The following is a 26,674-nucleotide window of genomic DNA, read 5'->3' as shown; positions in this document are numbered from 1 at the left end:
GACAACTTATCTAGAGAGTTTTGTCTCATAAAAATATTTGTTGAAGAAAGGTACTTGGAATGGAGGAAAACAGACAGCACCTGTGAAAATATTTGGGGTGAAATATTTACAAATGTCAATACAAAAAATAAAGTACCTATAACACATTCTCACTCTAACACGGTTCGAGAATTGGTGAAATCCCTGGGACGTGATGAGAACTTTTAAGAGCAAGCACCATCTCATTTGATATTTTTCATTCAAGCGTGTATGTCGTATGCCATGTCAGATTTGCATACAGAATTTTAGAATTTATTAGAATTTTAAATTCATTTTGTTTATGGAGTTTTAAACATATTTTAAGACTTTCACTGTTTTCTTCTTCGTACTATTCTTTGTATGTATTATTGGACTTTTTTAAAGAAGTGTTCGATATTTCTTTTTTGTGAATTAATTTGTAGCCCTGAAATGTCTGTCAGAAGTAAAAAATTACCCTTTAAAAGACATTTCATCTCACTAGAATTAAAAATACAGATTTTGGATAATCTTAAAAAGAGGAAAAAAGTATTATATGTTGCAAAAACCTTGGATTTAAATGAAGCAACAATCCAGACCATACAGAAAATTAGAGCTTCCATTGCTGCAGGTTGTTCTATCTTTGCAAATACACAGCTCATCCCAGAGCACCAATACTTGAAAAAATAGAAAAAGCTCTTAGTACTTGGGTTGATGACGGCTCAAAAAAATGGATCCCACTGGACATCAATGTTATTAAACATAAAACTTTAAAAATTACTACACTACTTAAAAGAAAATGGAGTATCTGCTATTAACCCTGACTTTGTTGCTAGCAACGGTTGGTTCAGCCGTTTTAGAAAATGCTTTTCATTACATAAAAGTGCATCAGCTGATAATGAAGCTGACAAAACTTATCCAAAAGGAATTGCAAAAAATTATTGAACAGGATGGATATACAACACATCAGGTTTATAATGCCGATGAGATGAGCCATTGGTGGAAAAAATGCCAAAGAAAACATTTCCATTTTCATCATCATCAAATTCCTGACATGTACCCTCAAGGGGGTGTAGGATATGATAGTACTACATCAAAAATTTACATCATTACTAACTTCCTATCTACAATTATCCTCGAAATCGGTCTATTACGTGTCAAGACTCCAACGGGGTGCTTAAGGGTCAAAGCCGTATAACTGAGAGGAGACCTCCACATAGCCTTTAAAGGAATGCGGAGAACTGACCAGGGCTTCTGACCTAATGTCCAATCCTCACCTTCTAGCGGTGCACCCTGTTTGGTATCTACTTTGAAACTGAACGAATGAGGATGGGCTGGCAATTTGGGATTTAGCCGACCAAATTGTATTCTTATTCGTTAAACCAAAATTAAAAAAAAAAAATGATGGTACAACACGACAAAATTTCATGCCGGCTGGGGCGTCGCCCGGTTAAACAAGGCCCCCGTTGTTTTCGCCAGGGAACCAGGGTGAACAGCGAAAAGTCAGCTACTGGAACAAATCGGAAAACAAACTCCAACTCAACATCACCAGAGTTAAAGATCGGTACTATCAACGTAAGAAGCCTGAATGGCAAAGAAATGGAGGTAGTTGAGGAATTAGATAAGTGCCAGATCGACATAATAGGGGTGACTGAAACAAAAAAGACCAAAACTGGTGAGATCTTTCTGAGCAATAAATATAAAATGTTATATTCAGGCAATGACAATCAAGGAAAAGAAGGATTAGCCATAGTATTCAACATAAAATATGAGGCTAATCTTCTTGAATGGCAGTCAGTCTCAAGTAGAGTAATGTGGGCAAATATGAGAATGGGGAACTGGACAATGAGACTTATTTGTGCCTATGGTCCCACAGAAGGTTCTACTAAGGTAGAAGTGGAGGAATTTTTTGAGTCTTTAGAAAAAGCAACTGACACAATGAAAAAGGAAAAGTTGGTCCTTGCTGGGGATCTAAATAGCAGAGTAGGAAGTGGTTGTGAGACATACAAAAATATTTTGGGAAAATTTGGAGAAAAGAGCAAAGCTAATAATAATGGCAAATATCTGTTGGATTTCTGCTCAGGACATGGACTGGTTATTACTAACACCATGTTCCAACATAAAAATATGCACAAATTCACATGGAGAGAAGAGGCTAGGAATAAGAAAAGTCTCATCGACTATGTTATTGTTGATAGTGATGTTTTCTCCCTGGTGCAGGACACCAGAGTGTACAGAGGATTTGAAATTGGAAGTGATCACTATTTAGTCTTGAGCAGGATAAAATTGAATTTCATATTGAAAAGAATAACATGTAAGAAAGTTTTAAAGCGAATAAAAGTTGTGCAGCTCTCAGATGTGAACTGTAGACTAAAATACAGAAAGATTATTGAAAAGAAAATGAAAGAGTTTGAGAACAGGAATCAAACCTTGGAGATTCAGTGACAAACTCTCAAGAAAACATTGATTGATTCTGCCAGAGAGGCATGTGGTGAGGTTGTGTGCAAGGATAAAAAAATCAGAACTCCCTGGTGGACACAGGAAGTTAAAGAGGCAGTGAAGGCATATCAAAAGTTCCTGGCAAATAAGTCAGCTTTTACTCTTACAGAATACAGAGACAAATGTAAAAAAGCTAAACAGTGTGTAAAACTAGCTAAACGAAAGTCATGGGAGGACTTTGGCAAGAATATAGAAAATAAATATCAAGAAGGTGGCAAAATATTCTGGAGGTTGTTGAAGAAGCTTAGGAATGGAGGAAAGAGTGCTGTAAAAGGAGTTAGAGATGATAAAGGTGACATGAAAATGCGAGAAAAAGATATCCTTGAAGTATGGAGTAATTACTTTGTAAAACTGCTAAATGAAACAAGCAGTGATGACAGCACAGTGATAAAAAAACACTGACCAGGCATGCAGTCAGGAATACATATCCATACTTGAAGCAGAAAAAGCCATCAAAGGCTTGAAATGTGGAAAGGCAGCAGGAGTAGATGATATTCGACCAGAAATGCTGAAGTATGGTGGTATAAGAGTCTTACAGTGGCTGCACTGCATAGTTCAGAAAGCCTGTACAGAGGGACGAATTCCCGATGATTGGAGTAGAGCTCTCATAGTACCCATATATAAAAAGGGAAATAAAACTGAATGTGAGAATTACAGAGGTATTTCCCTACTGAGATCCTGGCAAGATCTTGCCAGGATCTCAGTAGGGAAATGCCTCTGATCTTGCCAGGGAAATACTTCCCTGGCAAGATCTATGCAAGTATACTTGAGAAACGGTTGAGAAGAATTGTGGAAGAAAAGATTGGTGAAGAACAAGCTGGATTCAGGTCAAATAGAGGCTGTCAGGATCAGATCTTCACTTTACGACAAATAGTCGAGAAAGCATGGGAATACAACAAAGATCTGTATTTAAGTTTTGTCGATTTGGAAAAGGCACACGACAAAGTGCCAAAAGAGAAGCTATTCAATACGCTGCAGTTATATGGTGTCAATGGGGCATTATTTCAAGCAATACTTAGTCTTTATTTGAGTTGTGAGTCAGCAGTTAGAATTAAAGGAAGATGGTTTAATGTTAAATCTGGTGTGAGACAAGGATGTACATTATCCTCTCTGTTATACATTATCTATATGGATCACATTATGAAGGAAAGTGGTATTAAACATGATATCAAAATTGGAGATGTTAATGTCAGCTCTTTGCTTTATGCGGATGATGTTATACTTCTAAATAAATCCGCTACAAGTCTACAAGTTCTTTGAATAAATTCAATTGCTGTTGTAATAGATATGGTATGACGGTCAGCAGTAAAAAGACAAAGACAATGAAAATATTCAGAATCATTGAAAATGTCAACTGTGTTGTGAATGGAGAACATGTGGAACAAGTAAAACATTTCAGCTACTTAGGTACGATTTTTACTGAAGATGGTAAATTAAATATAGAAATAGACAACAGAATCAGCAAAGCTGGTATGGTGGGAAATCAATTGAATAAATTCATATGGAATAAGAGAGAAATTAGTCGGAACACTAAATTAGCTGAATACAAGCAGTGTTCAAACCAGTTTTAACTTATGGATCTGAGAGCTGGGTCAGAAGTAAAACACTTGACCAAAGACTAGAGGCGTGAACAGATGGCATCAATGGCAATATCATATTAAAAATCAGGATATTAGGAAAGAACTTGACATTGTCAGCATCCAGGGCGTTAGCAGAGCTAATCTCAGGTGGTAGTCACTTAAATAGAATGGGAGAGGAAAGATGAGCAAAACAAATGTGTCTCTGCCAGGTTGGCAGGAAAACAACCCAGAGGAAGACCAAGATATAGATGGATTGATACGGTACAAAGTGCCTTAGACGATAGAAATATAAGATCTGATAATGTTGGAGTCTTGACAAGTAACAGACTGATTTGGAGGAAAATTGTAGATAGGAAGTTAGTAATGATGTAATTTTTTCATGTAGTACTGTCATATCCTGTACACCCCTTGAGGGTACTTGGCAGGAATTTGATAATGATGATGATGACGACTCCAACATTATAAGATCTTATATTTCTATCGTCTAAGGCACTTTGTACCATATCAATCTACCTATATCTTGGTCTTCCTCTGGGTCATTTTCCTGCAAACTTGGCAGAGAACACTTGCTTTGCTAATCTTTCCTTGCCCATTCTGTTTAAGTGACCATACCACCTGAGATTAGCTCTGCTAACGCATTCCTGGATGCTGAAAATGTCTAGTTCTTTCCTAATATCCTTGTTTTTAATATGATATTGCCACTGATGCCATCTGTTCACACCTTTAATCTTTCTCAGGACTCTCACATCTGCAGTCTCTAGTCTTTGGTCAAGTGTTTTACTTCTGACCCAGCTCTCAGATCCATAACTTAAAACTGGTTTGAACACTGTCTTGTATACAGCTAATTTAGTATTCTGACTAATTTCTCTCTTATTCCATATGAATTTATTCAATTGACTTCCTACAATGCCAGCTTTGTTGATTCTGTTGTCTATTTCCATATTTAATTTACCATCTTCAGCAAAAATTGTGTCTAAGTAGCTGAAAGGTTTTACTTGTTCCACAGGTTCTCCGTTCACAACACAGTTGACATTTTCAACAATTCTACCTATTTTCATTGTCTTTGTCTTTTTATTGCTGACTTTCATGCCATATCTATTACAACAGTTATTCAATTTAGTCAGGGAATCTTGCAAACTTGTAGTGGATTTATTTAGAAGTATAACAGCATCTGTAAAAAGCAAAGAGCTGAGATTAACATCTCCAATTCGGATATCATGTTTAATAACTTTCCTACATAACGTGATCCCTATAGATAACGAATAACAGAGGGGATAATGTACATTCTTGTCTCACGCAGGCTTTAACTTTAAACCATCTTTCTGTAATTCCTTAAATTCTAACTGCTCACTTGCAACTCAAATAAAGACTAAGTATTGCTTGATATAATGCCCCATTGACACCATATAACTGTAGCATATTGAACAGGTTCTCTCTTGGCACCTTGTCATATGCCTTTTCCAGATCGACAAAGCTTAAATACAGATCTTTGTTATATTCCCATGCTTTCTCAACTATTTGTCGTAAAGTGTGGCTTTACAGACAGGATTCCAGCAATTTGGCCTGAATCCTGCTTGTTCTTCACTTAGCTTCCCTTCCACAATCCTTCTCAACCGTTTCTCAAGTATACTTGTATAAATCTTGCCAGGAACACTCAGTAGGGAAATACTTGTGTAATTCTCACATTCAGTTTTATTTCCCTTTTTATATATGGGTAGTATTAGAGCTCTACTCCAATCATCAGGAATTCTTCCCTATGTCCAGGCCTTCTGAACTATGCAGTGCAGCCACTGTAAGACTTTTTTACCACCATACTTTAGCATTTCTGGTCGAATATCATCTACTCCTGCTGCCTTTCCACATTTCAAGCCTTTGATGGTTTTTTCTACTTCCAGTATGGATATGTATTCCTGATTGTATGCCTGTTCAGTGTTTTTTACCAGTGTGCTTTTCCATTTTCAAAAAATGAAAAAGTTGTACCAGGTTTTAAAGCATCAAAAGACTGTGTAACAATGTGCAATAACGCTTCAGGCAATCACATGGTAAAACCCACGCTAGTTTATAAATCCCTCAATACTCGTGTAATGAAAAACCTAAATAAGACTGTTTATCAGTATACTGGACGGCAAATAAGAAAGCTTGGGTAACTACTGACTTATTTAAAAATTGGTTTCTAAACTGTTTTGTACCAAGTGTGGAAAACTACTTAATGTAGAAAAATCTAGATTTTAAAGTTCTACTGATATTGGATAATGCACCCAGCCATCCGAAAGATTTAAATCACCCAAATGTCAAAATAATTTTCTTACCACCAAATACAAGTTCATTACTTCAACTATTAGATCAGGGAATTATAGCTACATTTAAAACTAATTACATCAGGAAATCGTTGCAACGGGTTTTCAATAAAGTCGACAACGAATCTATCAAAGTCATGGAAACTTTTTACAATTTTGGACTGTATTAATCTCGTAACTTCATCCATCAAAGAAATAAAACCGACAACGTCAAATGCCTGTTGGAAAAATATATGGCCAGAGTCAGTTCAAAGCAAAAATCTGTTCGATCCAGCAGAAAACAGAATGGATGCAATAATAGAATTTGCTTTTGCTAAATCTCTAGGAGGGAAAGGTTTTGACGATATGAATGTCAAAGATATTCAAGAATTACTGGTGGAAGAAGAGACTGATGAAACAAATTTGGTGGAAATGGCATCTGGGATAAACCAAATTAATTCAGAGGATGATAGCACATGGAAACGATGAAGTTAAGCATTTTACCCTAAAAAGAATAAAGAAAGGCCTAAACTTAGCTGAACAATTGGAGTTATATTTTCTAAATGAAGATCCTTACACTGAAAGAAGCACAAAATTTAAGATAGAACTTCACAATTGCTTAGCTCCATACAACGAAATTTATAAAGATCGCTCAGCTAAAAGCAAAGAATCGAAAATAAGAGATTTTTTCCAGAAAGTAGAGCATAGAACTCAAGATGCTGCTGAAGGAAGTCAGAAGATGAGGATATTTTGCCAGAAAGAAAACACGCTCATTTAATGGTGCTTAGCAGTGATGACAAAGAAAACATTATGTAATAATATTAATATGTAATACTTTTGATAAATTATTGCTTTAATAAACATACATTTCTCTTAGTTATAAAAAGAAAATAGTAGTTTTTTTTAACTTTTGGAACATAATCCTGTTTTTTGTACTAGTTCTTGGTTTGTTTCGTATAACACGAATTCACATAACAAGGCATTTTTTAGGAACCTAAAAACTGTGTTATATGGGGATTGACAAGAATAACTATTCTGTTTACATTATCTTTTAATGTTTAGATAATCAATATAATGAAGTTTTTTATTTGGTTTTAATGTACACAGACATACATTTTCATTTTCTTTAGAAAGAATTTTATTTTTAAAAATAGTTTCTTAATAGAACCATTTTATAGGTCCACCAATGTAAGTAAATAAACATTTCAAAATATTGTATAATTTTATTATCTTTAGCCCCTCCCCTTCATTCTCAAAAATGTCCCAGTTTGAATGATAAATTATATGCTTCAAAATAGATAGGTAAACTATCATGTTTGAAGAATTAAAGACAGAAACTTAAACTAATGTGTAAGTAAATTTAATAGATGTAAAAATTTCTCCTGAGTATCAAAGGTATCTTCAGTACAATACCAACAGAACACAAAACAAAATGCAATAAAATAATTATTAAAAAAAATGCAATAAAATAATTATTAAAAAAGTGCAAATTCCTAATTAAAAACAATAAAATGGATAAATAAAAATTTTAATTAATACAATAATTTAATTCTTTATTTATTTTCTGAATAATTTCACTTCTTGGCCTCCCAAAAATCCTTTGGATATACAGATTGCTCAAAATTCATAAACCTAATAGCCCTCTTTATCTCTTATCAGGTCATCCCAAAAGTAACGTCATTTTTTATACTATATTTTAAACCTGAATTTTTAAAGCTTCATAAGTACTGAACTCAAAGCAACAATGTGGCTAACACTAAAAATGTGCAAGAAGCGTATGGCAATATGTTTTGAATGTGCAAAAGTGCCAGCAATTGTTCCAAAAATTTCGATAATGATATGCTGGAAACGACAATTGCAAGAAAAGCCAATGCAACTGTTGAAGCTTTAGAAAGATCTTAATTCATTGTTATTGACCATCCAAAGCCATTTGCAAGAACTTGGAATAGTGTCTACACTCAGCAAGTGGGTTCCTCACAAACTGACAAACAATCTAAGAGAGCACATCAACATCTGCACTGTTCTTCATTCTCGAGAGGTTCAATATCCGTTTTTGAGTCATGTGGTTACCGGTGATGAAAAGTGGATACTTTACAAGAATGTGAAGCGCTGATGGCAATGGGTTCATTCAGGGGAACAGGCTAAACCTCAGAAAGGTTTGTTAAGTGGTCTGTGGATTGTGGTTGGTATTATACACTTGGAAATCTTACCAGAAAACCAAACAATCACAGCTGAAGTATACTGTGAACAACTCTATTGAATGAACAAAAAACTGAAAGAAAAGAGGTTTCTCTGGTCAATCAAAAGGGTGTTGTTTTTCACCATGATAACATATGTCCTCATAGTGCAAGAATCACCTATACCTTGATTGAGGAACTAGGCTGGGATAAGCTTCCACACACTCTGTATTCTCTTGATCTTGCATCTTCAGATTACCACTTATTTCGAAGTTTGCAACATTTCATTAATGAAAAACAATACAATACATTAGAGGCACTGAAATTGAGCCTATGCTACTTCTTTGCCTCCAAACCTTAAATTCTAAAGAAATGGTATTATGAAGCTTTCACAACAATGGAAGAGCATTATTGATTCAAATGAAGAATATATACTTGATTAAATTAGTAAGTGATTTATCTTTAATATCCTTTGAAAACTTATTGCTAAAAATGATATTACTTTTGGGATGACATGATAGTAGATGCCACTGATCTCCATTCTTTCTTGGCACAAACACATCACATCAATGGCTTCCTCAGCATCCAAAAAAGTAGGCATTCTCTCTCTTCAAGATGTCATTATATCCTCCACCAACTCTTAACTACCATATATGTCGGCGTATAGAACGACTGGCATATAAGACGAAGCCTAAATTTTAAGCTATTTTTAGGTTTTAAGCTTATGTTGGTTGTATAAGACGACGATCCCCCAAATTTCTTCTTTCTTGTATTAATGCAACATTAGGTATTGTTGTTATATCCATTATTTTTATATCTATGCATATCCATTATTTTTTTGCATAACATAGATTTAGTATTTATGCAAATTACGCTAATTACTTTTAATTTAGCCCCAATATTAATTAATTAATGAGATTAATTTTTGCTTTTTTAAATTTTAGGATTATTAAAACTGTTATCATTTAAAATCATGGAACCAGCAACAAAACGAAGAAAGCATGAAGGTCGATTTAAAATAAGGGTAATTGAAATGGCAAGCAAACTAATAACTGTGCTGCTGCAAGAAAGTTTGACATAACTGAGAAGATGGTAAGAGAATGGAGGAAGAAAGAAAATATTTTTAAAAAATTGACAAAGAAAAAATATGCGATGAGAACGGGGATCACCCGATGACCGCAACTGGAAAATCACGTTGCAGAATGGGTATTCGAACAAAGGCAGAATGGTTATCTTGTTACAAGAAATATGATTAGAGCATATGCACTAAAATGGCCAAGATTGAATCCCAACAAAAGTATAGTATTTCAAACTACTTCAGGATGGTGTAATCAAAATGTTTTATGAACAGACAAAATCTGGTAATACGACAAAAAACGAAAATTACTCAAAAACTACCAGCAGATCTTGGCCACAAACTTACCAGTTTTCATAAATTTATTATTCAGTCGAGACAAGAACATAAATTTCTATTATCAAATATTGGAAATATGGATGAAACTCCTATGAGCTGAATCTGAAGAACTATTTTCAATAGATGAAGAATATTAACATGAAAATTGAGGTTCATCATCATCATCAAATTCCTGCCATGTATACCCTCAAGGGGTGTACAGGATATGACAGTACTACATGAAAAAATTACATCATTACTAACTTCCTATCTACAATTTTCCTCCAAATCAGTCTGTTACTTGTCAAGACTCCAACAATATCAGTGCCTGAATATAACATTTTGTATTTACTGCTCAGAAAGATCTCACCAGTTTTGGTCTTTTTTGTTTCAGTCACCCCTATTATGTCGATCTGGTACTTATCTAACTCCTCAGCTAGCTCCATTTCTTTGCCATTCAGGCTTCTTACGTTGATAGTACCGATCTTTAACTCTGGTGATGTTGAGTTGGGGTTTGTTTTCAGATTTGTTCCAGTAGCTGACTTTTCGCTGTTCGCCCTGGTTCCCTGGCGAAAACAACGGGGGCCTTGTTTAACCGGGCGACGCCCCAGCCGGCATGAAATTTTGTCATGTTGTACCATCATTTTTTATTTTGGTTTAACCAATAAGAATACAATTTGGTCGGCTAAATCCCAAATTGCCAGCCCATCCTCATTCGTTCAGTATCAAAGTAGATACCCAACAGGGTGCACCACGAGAAGGTGAGGATTGGACATTAGGTCAGAAGCCCTGGTCGGTTCTCCGCATTCCTTTAAAGGCTATGTGGAGGTCTCCTCTCAGTTATACAGCTTTGACCCTTAAGCACCCCTAAAAATTGAGGTTAATAATTATTATTTGTTTTTTAAGACTTAAATCTATTGTAATATTTCAAATAAATTTATATAACAAAAAATTAATCTGATTTGTTTATAAATCCTGCCAATTTTCTTATATTACGATGTATTGTAACTACCTAAATGTTAATCCAAGAAATTAAGCTTCCCTTATTATACTCGCCATATAAGACGACCCATGATTTCGAGGGATTTTCTGTAATATTTGAGAGTTGTCTTACACAGCCGATATATACGTATATATCAGCGTACAAATCCCAAATCTGCCCATGCTTAGAATACTTCTCACATGTTTGGTATAGAGCACATAAAACTTCTCTAAAAATTCTTGATGTCCAGAGGACAGCAATTCAGCTCATGGATGATCTCTCTCTCTCTTACAGATTCACTTCAACCTCAAACTGGCCCTGTGAACACATGGATCTACAGTCAATAAATACATACTTAATCCCTCATTAGGAGGGCTCAACATGCCCTAAGGAATAAGAGAGGAAAGGGGGAACCACATACAAAATAAATAAATATTTCAACATCTATCGCATAGATGCAATGCTTTGGCTCTGTGTTAATTCTACAGAAAATTCAATGATCATAGCTCCAATGAACTGGCAACCATCATTCCTCCACTTTCTGTTGCACCTATTAATACAAGAGCAGCAGCTGTCCATCTCTTTGCTGTGCAACTGCAAACATGTTGAACCTTCTTTTCCTCTTTCTCTTTTATTCCATTACCTCATGGACACACATTTAATTAAGACAAGCAAGCTTGTGGGCTTACTTGGCTGAATTAAATTAGATGTAGTTCACATAACATCCTGACAACTCTCCAAGGATAACGATATCATTAGCATAAGCCAACAGGATGTTTTCCCCCATTTATTTCCTATATATGCAATATAGCAGTAATAATATTAAGAGATATATAAATAATACAATTCAAAATTTTTATTGGTTGGCCACAATAAGCAAACATGCACTAAATTAGCTAAAATGGTATATAGAATTTGAAATGTTTTCAGTTTATTATTTCAAAGCAAAGCATAATTAACTGTATACAATTTATATTTAGTTATATACCTCTTGACAAGCTCTCCAACACACATTTTTCCAAATTGCACGATAACAGTTTCCTTCAACTGGATTTAAAATTCCTCCATTTCTGTAAGTGCCAAAGTTTGGATCATGATATAATCTCCAACCTTCCAAACATGCAGCTAGCCATGGGTGACCACATTTGTCAGCTGTATTCTGAGCCTGTAGAGAGGGAAAAAAGTTACAATTAAAGTCAGTTATGCAGGTCCCACAAGAGAAATTTTTTCTTCCTCCATTTTCCCCTCAACTGAATCCATAAAGGCTCTTATGTTTGATACTATGGCATTATACAGTAAATAACATATGAATGGTTTTATTAATGTTCATAGAAATTTACTGTGCATGTGACAAATTATAGTATAAAGAACATATTCAAGCAAGTACAAAATCATGGCTGATATGAGGTGGCAGAAGCATTTCAAAAGAATGAGAGAGAGAAAAGACTGGGAGAGAAAAAGCAAATAGTTTGAAATGAAGGTGGCAGGAAAAACAGCTTAGTTCTTCACATAACAGCTTAGATATTTCAGATATCTAAGCTGTTATGTGAAGACCATCTATCTATCCGTCTATACTCTGAGAGATGAAGCAAAACAGCTTGGGCTCTTTTTAGAAGAATGATGAATAAGGTCTAAATATATTCAAGGCTTAACAAATAAGAGAACAATTCAAAAGAAAATAGTTAATTAAACAAAAAAACTAGTAATGAAATTTAAATTGCATTATAAGCTAACATGAGTATCCCTTTAATAATAAAAATTATGTTTTCATACTGCACTAATTTTACACACACACACATGTCATAGTATAATCTTTTAAATAACAGCTGCCCACATGTAAGAGAAAACTAAATAGAATTTATTACTTGTATATATTTTGCTAATATGTCATGAGCTTCATATTCAGGGAAAGGCACAAGAACTGGTAACAATTCTGAATACAAGAATGAGTCATACAGCATGCATATAATATCATGTCCTGGTTACATCTGTACAATAGGAGGAAACATTATTAGAGTTCAGAGATGTGGGTATGTATGTATAATTAATTAAATGAAAAAAATTATAAACAATTAACAGCAATCGCTTCCCAAAACTTAGAGATAGACATACAGTCTGTCCAATTAAGTTTAGGATGGTGGGCTTCACACAATTCAAAAAATAGACTATCAGATTTGAAGCTACTGTAGTGTAGCATCCTAGTATGGTTCCAGTGAACTTTAGTGCGTAGTGTCGATAGTATGTGAAGCAAGGCCTGAACCTTCCGATTCTAAAAATCTTATATAACCTTGATATTCTTGGATTCTAATAGTAGCAGAATGGCCAATCTGCCCAAAGTAGCAAAGATGACAAGAATAGGGTATTTGATAAACACAAGGCAAGGATAAAGGTGATATTGTATCTCTGTTAGGCAGCAAGAAAGATGACAACTTCCGAGGTGGTTTGAAGGTGGTATACAAATTATATCTGTGAAGGGCCCTTGCCATTTGTTCGGATATTCCTTTAAGTAAGGTACGCTGATCCTTTTAAGATCAGATTATAATCTGGAAGAGGGATGATAGTTATCAAATATTTTCTGTATTAAGATCTCACTGTATCCATTAAGTAATAGAGTAAGTTTTATTTTTATTTAATTCTTCTAATAGAAGAGATTCAGAAGAACAAATTGCGCATGCACAGTGCACAAGGATTTTAATAATACCCTTTTTTTGTGAAGAATGATGATGTGAAGATGTGTGGAAATATCTGCCTGTGAAGGATGGTTTACTGTAAACAGGCAGATATTTCCACATATCTTAAGCACCTCTGTAGCGCAAATGGAAGAACAACGGTACATTGCGCCCCTCGATTGGAATAGGCCTAAGTTCGATTCTCGTCGCGACAGGAGGAATCTTTATCTGGACGATTTCGATCAAAGGTGAGTTAGCCAATCTCATACGGAGGTAGCAGGGTTTTTTCTCCCGGAAACTCGGGTTTTTCATCCTGCATACAGACAAATTGGCCCTTCAGAACACACGCAATTTACAGACAAAAAATATTAGTCGTGGTAGTGGTGGAGGTGGGTGGTAGATGGTGTTGATGGAGATGATTCGTAGCAGAGGTTCGGTGTAGTGGTCGAGACAGTTGTAGGTGTCCTTCCGCGATGAGTCTTTGGACTCCTTGGAGGTGTCACGAATAATAATAATAATCTTCACATTCATAGAGTTACAGTGTACTGAAGTATCCAAAAAAGAAGAGATTGTTGCTAAATTCACATTCAACAGTAAACTTAATATGAGTATATAAGGAGTAAATTTTATCCGGAAATTGAAATAGTTCTGTTTTAGAGTGAGAATGTTTTACTTGTTTTATAGATTCTCCATTCACAATGCAGTTGACATTTTCAATGCTTCTGCCTATTTTCACAGGACTCTCATATTTGTGGTCTCAAGTCTTTGGTCAAGGGTTTTATTTCTAAAACCCAGCTCTCAAATCCATAAGTTAAAATTGGTGAACACTTGGGGAAACAGGGCTTGCCACTGAATCCCCAAGTTTTGGTTCCTGTTCTCAAACTCTTTCATTTTTTCTTCAATCATGTTTGTGTATTTTAGTCTACAGTTCACATCTGAGAGCTGCTCAACTTTTATTCGCTTTAAAACTTTCTTATATGTTCTTCTTTTCAATATGAAATTCAATTTTATCCTGCTCAAGACTAAATGGTGATCACTTCGAATTTCAAATCCTCTGTACACAATGTAGTGTCCTGCACCAGAGAGAAAACATCACTATCAACAATAACATAGTCAGTGAGACTTTCTTATTCCTTGCCTCTTCTCTCCATGCGAATTTGTGCATATTTTTATGTTGGAACATGGTGTTAGTAATAACCAGTCCATGTCCTGAGCAGAAATCCAACAGGTATTTGCCATTATTATTAGCTTTGCTCTTTTCTCCAAATTTTCCCAATATATTTTTGCATGTCTAACAATCATTTCTACTCTGCTATTTAGATCTAAGAAGATTATCCTCATATTTAGTGTTGAATACTATAGCTACTCCTTTTCCCTGATTGTTATTGCATGAATATAACATTTTGTATTTATCACTTAGAAAGATCACCAGTTTTTGTCTTTTTTGTTTCAGTCACTCCTATTATGTTGATCTGGTGCTTATCCAATTCCTCAGCCAGCTCCAATTCTTTGCTATTCAGGCTTCTTATGTTAATAGCACCAATCTTGAACTGTGGTTGTTTAGTTGGAATATGTTTCAGGATTTGTTCCAGTAACTGACTTTTTGCTGTTTGCCTTGGTTCCCTGGCGAAAACAACATGCAGAAGTGTGACTTCTTTAAATGTAGCTTACCAAAATATCCGACAGACTTCCAGTTATCTTCACCATAAGAATGAGTTACTAGACAAGAGAGACATACATGTTAAACATAGTATAATTTTATTAAAAATTATACTGTGTCTAACATGCATGTCTCTATTAAACATCTAATACACAGTACTAGATATAAAAGGTAGGCCATAATTAAAGAAGAGGTGTTCAGAGCCCTGTAGCAAAAAATATATTGGATGAAATTCACCCAATAATTGTGACAAAAAATAATACAAAATTCTGCCACCAGGGGACATTTGGTGCTATAAGCATATGGTTTGGGATTAATTAAAAAAGTAATGTTTTAGAAGAGACACAATAAATGAACTTTCTTGTTCGTATAACTAACAGATGTGGTTCAATAATATCTTCCTTTCAGATGTTTTAAGAACTGCATTCTGTGACTCACATTTTCTACAGCAGAATGCAACAGATCTATACTGATTTGCCTCACATGCTACATTATTCTGTCTTTCAAGGTTGCTAAATCAGGAACATGTCCTTCATACACCATGCATTTCAGATGGCCCCACAACCAAAAGTCACAGGCAGTTGAGATCAGGTGAACAAGGTAGTCATGCAGTGGAAAATGCATGACTAATCACCCTGTGTTCTGTGAAGTGTTTTCGTAACATTCGCTGTACCGGCAATCCAATGTGAGGTGATGCACTATCCTGCATGAATATGGTAGAATCAAGGCAACTTTGTTGCTGCAGTTGTGGAGCAACAAAGTTGCATAGCATCTCTTGATATCTAACAGCAGAGACAGTACTAGTCACTGGTCCTGTCAGGTGAAGTTCTTTGAAAAAGTATGGAACCATAATAAATGGTGCAGCGAAACCACACAACACTGTGACTTTCAGTGCATGTAAAGTGGTCTGATGGAACATGTGAGGTTATTATTAACACTGCTGTTCAGATAAAAATGTGCATCATCACTCCACAAGATCTTCAAGGCCATGCATCGTTCACCTCCATTCGAGCTAAGAAAGTCACGATAAACTGCATTCGAGTTTCTGCATCACAATAAAGCAAAGCTTGAGTATGGGGATCTTGTGGGGGGGGGGGGGGAATCTTAGCATTTGATTCAGGATTTTCCACACAGTTGAGTATGGCATATCCAGTTGCCTTGATACTGCCCTAGCACTGGTGGACGCTTGTGCATTATTCATTCCATATTCCACGATGGCAAATGCAACTTTGTCAACTTGTTGAGGAATAATCCATTTGCAGCCTCGTCCTGGCCTCAGTGCTAAAAATCAGCTATTTTCAAATTGTAAAATAATTTTTCCAAGATTAGTTATTGTCATTGGACTTTTTTTTTTTTCTATCTTTCAAATGCTAGAATTTGCAAAGTGGGGCATTAGCATTAACATGTTGTTGATAATAAGTAAAGCTTGACTAGCAATGCACATTCCAATAAGGCGAGATCCATAACACTTCAGTCTTATTAGAATGACGTGAATCCGTTTCGGTCTTTCTCATATCCAACAACTCGTCAGTAGAAACAGTGAGATTATGCAAATATCATGTGATTTCTAGTGGTATCCAGAAAATTCACTGAAAGTTAACCGAAAAAATTATAAAACATGTGAAGTGTATTTATCAAAAATAGTTGCAGTTTATAATGGATTAACTAACTTGTGATGCAATTGAAGCTTAGAATGATATTCCCTTAATTAATGTAGACGTGTCAGGCTTTTTTTTTTTTTTTTGAGGAATATTCCTTTCAGTCATTATATCCGTTTTGCGTATTTTATGTGTTTTTTATAATCTGGAAAAGATTATGTAAAAAATATTTTCTCGAGACCAAACGTGGATTTTTTTTTTTTTTTTTCAAAGACTTCAAGTCCCCAATAAGCAGGATGGCTGCCTCATACATGAAAATAATATTTGTCACTTATATACAGTAACTTATTGTTTGCCCAACTTAGTTTGGAAAGCGCTTTTTTGTTTAGTGATTTGAAGAATCATTAAGTGGCTATACCAGTTGGAGGGAATGATAAAATGATAACCACTGAGGAGGATATAGTAAATGTTAAATTAGCAATTCATAAAGATACACATACCAGCCACTGCATTAGAAACCTTCATGCAGATGTATGTAAATGTCACTTATACAAAATACTTGCTCATGAGTCACCACATATTCTAGGTAACTATTTAAGAATGCTGCTGATTAATAATTGTCAATAATGTTGATTGCAGTGGAAAAACAAAGAATCTTTTGGAGTTCGATAAAAGACTTATTGCGGGTGCCCGGCTGGCTTGAGTCATGATTTTGAAAACAGCAGAGCTGACCAGTTACTCAAAAAGTGAGATATCCTAAGTGTTTAATCAGTGGAAAAATAACCCAGGGGGGAACAAGATTTCCATCATCTAAGAAGGCTTGTACGGACAAACAGAACTTGCTGTGTGCAGCAATTGACCGAAGCATTTAATGAAGGCTGTTCCCGACCCATATCTCACCTAACTATGAGCAGGTGAGATATGGGTGCTGCTCTACATCAGTTAAATTATTATGCTACCAAACTTTACATCACCAGCAAACAACTGAATACCTCCCTTCGACCTTCAAACCTTTTCCTATACAATAATGGTCCAAACAGAGCCTTGTGGCACACCACTGGTCGCCTGCTTCATCCTGGACACTGCTTCTCCATACACTACTTTTTTTTGGTATCTCTCCAGCAGCCATTCTAGTATCCAGATCACCAGTTTAAAATCTATCACCATTAGTTCCAATTTGCATAACAGTATTCCATGGGTTGTCCTGTCAATCACCTTAGCAAAATCCAGCAGTACCGCCATTTCCCCTGTCCAACTCAATTGTCACATAAAAAGTTAATAAAGTACTAAGACAAGCACAACCTTTAACAAAACCATATTGTCCCCCCCCCACACACACACAGAGTATCATATTCTTATTCATCCATTCCTGAATTATGCCTTGAACCAACTTTTCAAATACTTTTACCGTCGCTCCTGAGATGGTGACTGACCTGTAATTTTCTACTGCAGCCTTAGAGCCTCCTTTATGCAAAGTAACTATTTACCCACCTTCCACTCCCTAAGGACCTTAGCAGAGCTAAGACTTAAAATAAACAGTTCAAGTAAGAGGCATTGGTAATTCCCTTGCACATTCATGCAATACCAGTGCTGATATCTCATCCAAACTCAGAAGTAATTACATTTAACTTCCTCAATATCCCAAGCACCTCTGATTCATTAATCTCAATTCTCATATCAGTTATTGCTACATAAAATACAGAAATATCCTCACTTGAGTGATAAAGTTTTGAAAAGTGATCACTCAGTAACTCTTACTATTACATCTGCCCCAGTCACCTCGCTACCATCAACAGCCACTAAAGTTGTTACACTACCCAGTTTTACATCATCAGCAGACAAGTGAATATCTCCCTTCAAATTTCCTTTGACCTGCATGGCTAAGGTCAGCTCATAAATCAGATTTAGCCCAACTTACAATGCAGGTAACCTTTCTAGCCTGAGCTTTTTACTGCTAGTGAGCTTGCTGATCACCTTTCTCCTAAAAAAAATCCTCTGTAATATTTTCTTTCTTTTGTTCTCTCTCTCTTTTCTTTTTTTTTGCTGATCATGCCTGATACTACTAGTTATCCATCTAATGCCTACATTATTATTTATCTTCCCGATCATGGCAATACATTCCAATATTGTTTCATTCAGATACTGGTAGACTATCTCCCAAGCACTCCTAACATCCACCACCTGCATATTCTTATAGTATGGGATGCCTGCAAGTTACTTTGTTATAATCACCTATCCTGTAATTCTGCATATATCCCCTTCTTAAAAGAAAAATACACAAATTTTGCAACCTCCCAAGTTAATACCATATGAATTACTCACCAATCGGAGGCAACGTGAACACTTTGTAAGGTGTATAAATTCTATTTCCCTCTTACCACATGATTTTTCTTCTTTCCATTCGATATTGCCATACTTAAAATTCCCCATAATAATCACTCGACCTGTACTCAGTGCACTAATTTTCTGATGTATGTCTTCCACGTCACTTCTTGTATCCCCAGAACTATAGCAGCAACCAACTGTATATTTTGTTCCATAGTTTATTTGAGATTGTCTCAAATAAACTATGGAACAAAACACACTTCTCTTCTTGATATCCTACTTTTTTGGCATGTTCTTCAGCTATCATCAGCAAAACTCCCCCACCCCCATTCTATTCTCCCTGAAAATACTATACCCATCACTTTCAATTCTGGTAACCACATCTTCTACTGTCAGCCAGGTTTTTATTAATTCCTATTACGTTTGGCGAGATTGCACTGATTAATGTCAAAAACTCATTCATATTATTTAGAATTATTCTTGTATTAATATATAAAAACTGCAGACTTCCTTTAGTTATCATACCACCTTATATACTTTTCAGCAGTTTCTGTATTTTCAATAGCCCCAAACCAGATTATCCAAATTATTCCACAATACACGATCACCTGAAACACATTTCTTACATAATCCTCTCCCGCCTATTCTCAATCTTAATCAATTCTACTGTAGATTCTCTGTGCAAATACTCAACTGCAAATACAACCTCTTCAAACACTTATGACCTTCCACATTCAGATGCAAATCATCTTCCTTGCATACCGCTCTCTTTTGCCATCAAACACACTCCAAACATCAACGTATTCCAGATCTCTTTTTCTACACATTCTTGCAATCATATCATTCATTATTATTGCTCTTCTACTTAACTCATAGTTATCAAAATGAGGCAGTCCACTCACTATCTTCCCTTTAACACTTTTCTGCTTCATGATATCTAACATTGTCCTTAAATCCTTTGTCACCCGATTTATTATCTCTTAATAAATCAGATTCCCTGTTACACTTTAAGGTTGGTATGTCACTTGATGAGAAAACTATTGCTGCAACATCAATATATCTGATTCGCTTACCTTTCATTTCCATCGAACAGAGGTCATTTATATAGATCATAAAATTATAAAAATAATAATAGCATCCTAGAACTGAGCATTGGGGAACATCAGTTTTGATTAGTTGGTATTTGCTGAAGATGACGCTTATTTGAACTGCTTGTTATCAGTTTTTTAAATATGATTGATAGGCAATGGAAATTCTCAGAAAGAAATTTTATTTATAAATTAATGCGACTTAAAAGTAACCTAATCAGAAAGAAAAAACATTTCCAAGAAAAAAACACAAAGATAAATTATTTGAATTCACACATTCAGTTTATGTAACTGAGAGTATTTAATAAAACATACAATAACATATAATATAAATATAATATAATATCAATCCTGTCCATATTAATAACAACCTAAGCTATAGCCTTCCAGACTCTCTCACAGCTCCACCATTCAAAATTGGCGCTCTCGAGACCTTATACGCATGCATAGGCATAATGATACAGTCAGAGTTCATTCTTTCATTTAAACTCTAGCCTTTATTCTTTTCAGTGTTAGACATGTTACTCTGTTTTTAAAGAGACCGATTCCTTTAGATTAGTTACTGGTATTTATATGTTTATTTCACGCCTGATGAAGTCTAGTTTTCAATGAAACTAGTAGTGTAATTAAAGTTTTTTATTTAAACCTCGGTTCTAGTCATTAAAATTTTTTAAATAAAATAATATATGGGGTACATGGGGCTACATGGTGTATAGTGTTTTCAGAGAGCTCCCGAAAGCCAAGTATAATTTTGAGTGAAAATTGGAATATTGGTTTAAATCTTAACGTAGTATCATTTATTTTTTGGTATCTTGTTGTGTCTGTGTGATTTTAGTGTGAATTCCGTTTTATTTAACTTAGCATTTTAACGATACATTTCATAGAATAGCACATGGCGCCAATGCGACATAAGATAATGGCATCCAAAAATACAACGCCTTTGTTCAAAAATTGTAATGTGAGGGAGTTTGTCCAATGTAATGTGTGTGGAATGTATGCATTCCCAAAGGAGGCTGGAGTTTGGATGGAAAGTGATAATGGTGGGATAATGTGCAGAAAGTGTAAGCAAAGTGAGGAATTGAAGTATGTGCCAGGTCGCGAGATAGTTATGGTTGAAGAAAGCCAGAATGCGAGTGAAAATAATGGCTCGATAGGGAATTGCGATGTTGTACAAGATGGCAATGAGAGCGGTGATCAAAGAGAGAGTGAAATGAACTATACAGAGAGAGAAAATGGTTTAAATGATGAAAAAAATGAGGAATTATTTGTAGGGAGAGAGATCGCTAGGTTGCGTGCAGTGATACACAGTGCGCAGCAGCAGTTGGAGCACCTGCAAAACTCTTTCCAGAGTGCCTCGGCTAACAGAAATAAACAAGTGTTTGAAAGGAAAAATAAGAGTAAGAGTGGGAGAGTTTCTGAAAAATGAAGGAAAGAGTGTTGTATGGTGACTCGTTATTAAGAGGAGTGATAGATGGGAGTTTAACTAAATCATACTTACTGGGTGCGAAATTTAAGGATGTAAGTGAGAGTATTAGAGTGAAAAAACAGAGGGGGAAAGAATTGATAGTTGTGGCTGGTATGAATGAATTGAAAGGAGATAAATTTTTTATAAGAGAGGACTTGAAAGTATTGTTAAAGGTAGCGAAAGAAAAGAGTGACAGGTTAGGATGGTGAGTCTGTTTCTGCGGTATGACAGAGAAGAGTTTAGAAGGAGGGCCATAATCGCAAATCACTTTATGCTCAGGTTATGCAGACGGTGTGTTGTGGAATTCGTGGACGTGTAGAATGAGTTTGATGGGCAAAAGGATTTATACAAAATGGATGGCCTACATTTGAATGGATTTGGTGTGCAGAGACTGGAAAAAGTGTTGCTGAATGAAGTGAAAATGGATGTGCAGAACCAGGGAAACTAGAACTACCAAGGATGGGAGGGGAAGTGGATATGCAGACATCAGTGAGACAGTTAAGTATAAGAATGTATATAATGTACCAGAGCCAGTACTAGAAATTGGAATGGGATAGTTAGAATAACGCATCAAGATAGAGGTGGGACAAAGGGACCTCTGCATTTCATGTATACTAATGCCAGGAGTATTAGGAAGAAGGAAGAATTTTTGGCCTTGCTTGGCTCTTCCTGGCCACAGGTTATTGGCATTAGTAACACATGGCTGACGGAAGATGATATAGTTAGTGGGATAGAATGTGTAGGTTAATAGTGTGTTTGGGAGGGACAGAGAGAAAAGAATGGGGGGAGGAGTGTTATTGATGATAGCTGATGAACTGCAGCCAAGGAGAATTGAAGTTGTATTGCAGGATAGTGAAAAGAGCTCATTTGAGGCTATTTGGTGTGAGATTGAGACTGGCAGAACAAAATATACAGTTGGGTGCTGCTATAGACCAGGTGATGGAATAGATGGTCAGGATAGTATGCATAAACAAATTGATGAAATGAGTGGAAGGAGAGTAATTATTATGGGGGATTTCAACTATGGTAACATTGATTGGAAGGAGGAGAGGACACATGTGAAGAAGGAAATGGATTTTATTCAATTATTAAGGGATAACTATCTGAGACAGCACGTAACTGAAAATACTAGGTGTTTTAGAGTGCTTGACCTGGTAATAGCATCTCAGAAATTGACTGTAATGAATATGATCATGCTGCCACCTATTGGTGAGAGTGATCATAAGTTCTTGACCTGGGAGGTGGCTAAAGGTGTGGAATTTTTGACTAAGACAGGGTATATGTGGAATTACCATGCTGGCAAGTATGACAAGCTTAGGGGATTGCTTGGATCAGTGCCATGGCATGTACAACTGCAAGGGCTGGATGTCGATAGAGCATGGGAAGTGGTCAAGGAGCATTTACAGGAGGTTATGGCTGATTGTATACCTAGGGTCCGAATAGTAAAATAAGTAGGGGTTAAATGGATGAATAACACCATTAAGCTTGAGCTGCAAAAAAAGAAACAACTGTGGAGGGAATTTAAAGAAAGGGGTGACCTGCAGGCACACGAATGATATAAAGTGCAGACCAGAAGGGTAACGAGTGTGGTAAAAAAAGCAAAAGCGGATTATGAAAGGAAACTAGCTATGCAAGCAAAAGAGAATCCCAAACAGTTCTTTCAATATGCTGCAAACAAGAAAAAAACTGTACAGAGCAAAATGATTTTAAGGAGTGACGACGGTAAGGAGGTAACTGAATCAGTCGATATAGTGGAGTTACTGAGCACGCACTTTGCAAAAGTATATCATCCAGGTGGTGACATTGAAGAAATGAAGGAACAATTAGTTTATACGGGAATTGTGATGAATGAAGTGGAGGTGAATAGTCTATTACAGAACCTTAATGTGAATACATCTGTGGGATTGGATGGTATACCGACACGGGTCTTACGTGAAGAGGCTAAAGAATTATCAGTGCCCTTGACCATGTTGTTTAATCTGAGTCTCGAATCTGGTTTAGTCCCAAAGGTGTGGAAAGAGGAGAAAATAGTTCCACTGGATAAAGGAGGATCCAAGACTACTGTTGCAAAATACAAACTGATCAGCAGTCGTTGTCAAGGTCTTAAAGAAAGTAGTCAAGGGAAAAATACAGGAATGGATTGATGAAAACGAGATACTGTACAGGGGACAGCATGGCTTTGTGAAGGGTAGATCATGCCTCAGTAACTTGCTTAAGTTTTATAACACAGGGACGGCTGAACTGGATAAGGGTAATGGGTTTACAGTGATACTGCTGGACCTGGCTAAGGCATTTGACAGGATACCACATGGAATTCTAATCCGTAAACTACAACATATGGGAATGGATATAAGGTTGGTGAGATGGATAGGTGGGTGGTTGATGGAAAGATATCAGAGTAGTTTATTCAGGAGTAGAGTCCAAAAGATGGCCTGTGACTAGTGGTGTGCCACAGGGTTCTGTTCTTGGAACCACTGCTATTTAATTTGTTTATTAACAATATAGGGAAGGATCTAAGAGGAACAGTTCATTTGTTCGCTGATGATGCAAAGTTGGGTTGGGCAATAGTGAATACAGAAGATGTCAAAATCTTGCAGAACGACTTGGATAGATTGGAGTTCTGGGCTAAGGAGAATGGATGACAATTTAATGACAAAATGTAATGTTATGCATTTTGGGGTGAAAAGATTAGCAGCAGTATACCACATTGGTGGAACTGTACTCCAGGAGATTGATGAGGCCAGGGACTTGGGAATGTTGTTGGTGGATAGGGAGTTGAAGTTTAGGGGACACATTGCAAAAATGGCTAAATCAGCTCATCAAATCACGGGAATTATTGTTCCTCTGTATCGAGCCTTGATAAGATCCCATCTAGACTACTGTGCCCAGATATGGACGCTAGGGTTTCTTCTTGATAGGGAGGAGTGGAGAAGATCCAGAGACGAGTGACCAAGATGATAGCAGGTCTATGGAATGAACCTTATGAGAACAGGTTGAAGATTTGTGGGTTGCAGAAATTAGTTGATAGGCAGAAAAGGGGAGATATGATTGAGACATTCAAATTGCTACAAGGTTTTTATAGGATTAATTCAGATGATATTTTTGAGATCAGGACTGGTGGTGGGAGAACTAGGGGACACCTATGGAAGCTGGGCAAGAGTGTGGTTAGCAAGGGTGTTAGAGCTGGGTTCTTTACTTTTAGAGTGGTAAATGAGTGGAATAAGCTGCCAGAGTCTGTTGTGGGTGCTATGACGGTGAGTGAGTTCAAGGTAAGGTATGATAGATACTGTGAAAATGTATAGTTGTGTGGACATGATGTTTAGGGCCTCCCTCAATGAGTCTAAGGACTCCTTGGAATCGCCTGTAATAATAATAATATAAAAACATATAATAAAGTATTTAATAATAATTGTAAAGTTGATCATAGCAGCATGTGTAGTGCCATGACCTTACAAGCAAATGGCATAAACACCACAGCATAACACTACAGCTACCAGCATGGGAATAAACTTTTATCCCCTGCTTGGCAGTCTATAAAAGCAAATGGCAGTGCATGTTATTTCTTTCTTTCAAGGACAATTCAGAAATGAATTAGAAGTACAGGGTGGTTTACAAGATGTCTACATTGTTTATACAGGGAGAACCATGGGAGGTAGTGGTGGTAGAGTAAATTCAGTGCACCAAAAGAATCTCTTACATAATATATAATTACTCGCTTGACTGATTGTTAGAAACACATATTCCAAAACATGCAAGAGTAAAACAATTTCAATATTAAGCTTTTTAATATTTGATATCAGTGAACTGGAATTAATATAATCAAGCTTCTGGGGAAAGAAAACGGTTGCATTTTGTGAAACTGATCCTGATTTACTTCTCCTTATACTAATATATTTGTTTAAATGCAAGCACAAGCACTGTGAATTTTGCTAAACATGATTATTAAGTGAGAAATACAAGCCTTCAATTGCCACCGATCCAAAGGATGTAATGGTGGCAAATTGAAGACTTGTATTTTGTACTCTTAATAATCGCGATTGCCAAAATTCACAGTGCTTGTACTCGCATTTAAACAAACACAGTATAAGGAGAAGTAAATCAGGATCAGTTTCACAAAAAAGTAACTGGTTTTTGCAAAATTTTATGTTACTGTTGACTGCGATATATCAGCACCTAATCAACATTATTCAGAAGTGGATAAAATGTAGTTTTCAAAATATTTTATCCACAAAGTCATGATTTTTCTTCTATTACATTATGTGTTAATTATGCTATTCGCAATGAATGTTTCACTTTTCCTCATTTACATATAGTACTTAAACACCATTATTAAGTGAAATGTATGAATATCAACCAAGATGTTATTGTTGACAACGAAGGTACAAGGAACAAAAAGTCAATCTGGTCAAAGCATATTTACGCAGCAGATATTTATGTGTGGAAAAATATTCTTGTGAAACCGATGAACTTCTGGTCAAATGATATAAAACCATGTTGTCAGCTCAAAAACTCCAAAACAGAAAAATTAACTGGAAGTAAAATCTCATCTAGAACATAGAAAACTACAAAACACGTGAGTGTGATACATTTAGCATTCCATTTGTTTATTTGCCAATGCATATGCAAAAAAAAAAAAAAAAACACTCCTCTCTTCTAAACCTGTTTTCTAGAAAACTGCAGAAACTCAGAAAAGAAAATTTCTAGAACTCATTTAAAGATACTGCTCAAAAGAACTTCAGCATCCTACTTTTATCTAGGCTTCCAAGAGCTTTTCATCTGAAGGTGAGTTAGCCCGCCTCATACAGAGTTGGAAGGGTTTTCATCTCCCTGAAACCTGGGATTTTCTTGCCGGAAATCAAGAAAATGCGATCTTCCAAACATTGTTCATCTGAATATAATAACAGATGTACATGCTTCCAAAACCTAAGGTTTTCTGTTTCTTGACTCATTATTCTTATTTTATTACTT

At 35.9% G+C, this 26,674-nt stretch overlaps 1 protein-coding gene across 1 annotated transcript in view; it reads right to left on the bottom strand.

Annotated features, from left to right (window-relative positions):
* Nup107 (nuclear pore complex protein Nup107) overlaps positions 1-26,674 on the bottom strand; it is a 304,699-nt gene that overhangs the window by 153,654 nt on the left and 124,371 nt on the right. Inside the window, exon 13 of the mRNA XM_090410299.1 lies at positions 11,890-12,066. Coding sequence (XP_090266425.1) covers positions 11,890-12,066 — 177 coding nt within the window. The remainder of the gene's footprint in view (positions 1-11,889; positions 12,067-26,674) is intronic.

The sequence above is a fragment of the Typopeltis vanoorti genome, chromosome 20 (genome assembly GCF_054136105.1).
Source record: "Typopeltis vanoorti isolate ZY-2024b chromosome 20, IOZ_Tvanoo_1.0, whole genome shotgun sequence".
Lineage (NCBI taxonomy): Eukaryota > Metazoa > Arthropoda > Arachnida > Uropygi > Thelyphonidae > Typopeltis > Typopeltis vanoorti.
The sequence above is the reverse complement of the archived record's forward strand: the minus strand, read 5'-3'. Positions and strand labels throughout refer to the sequence as shown.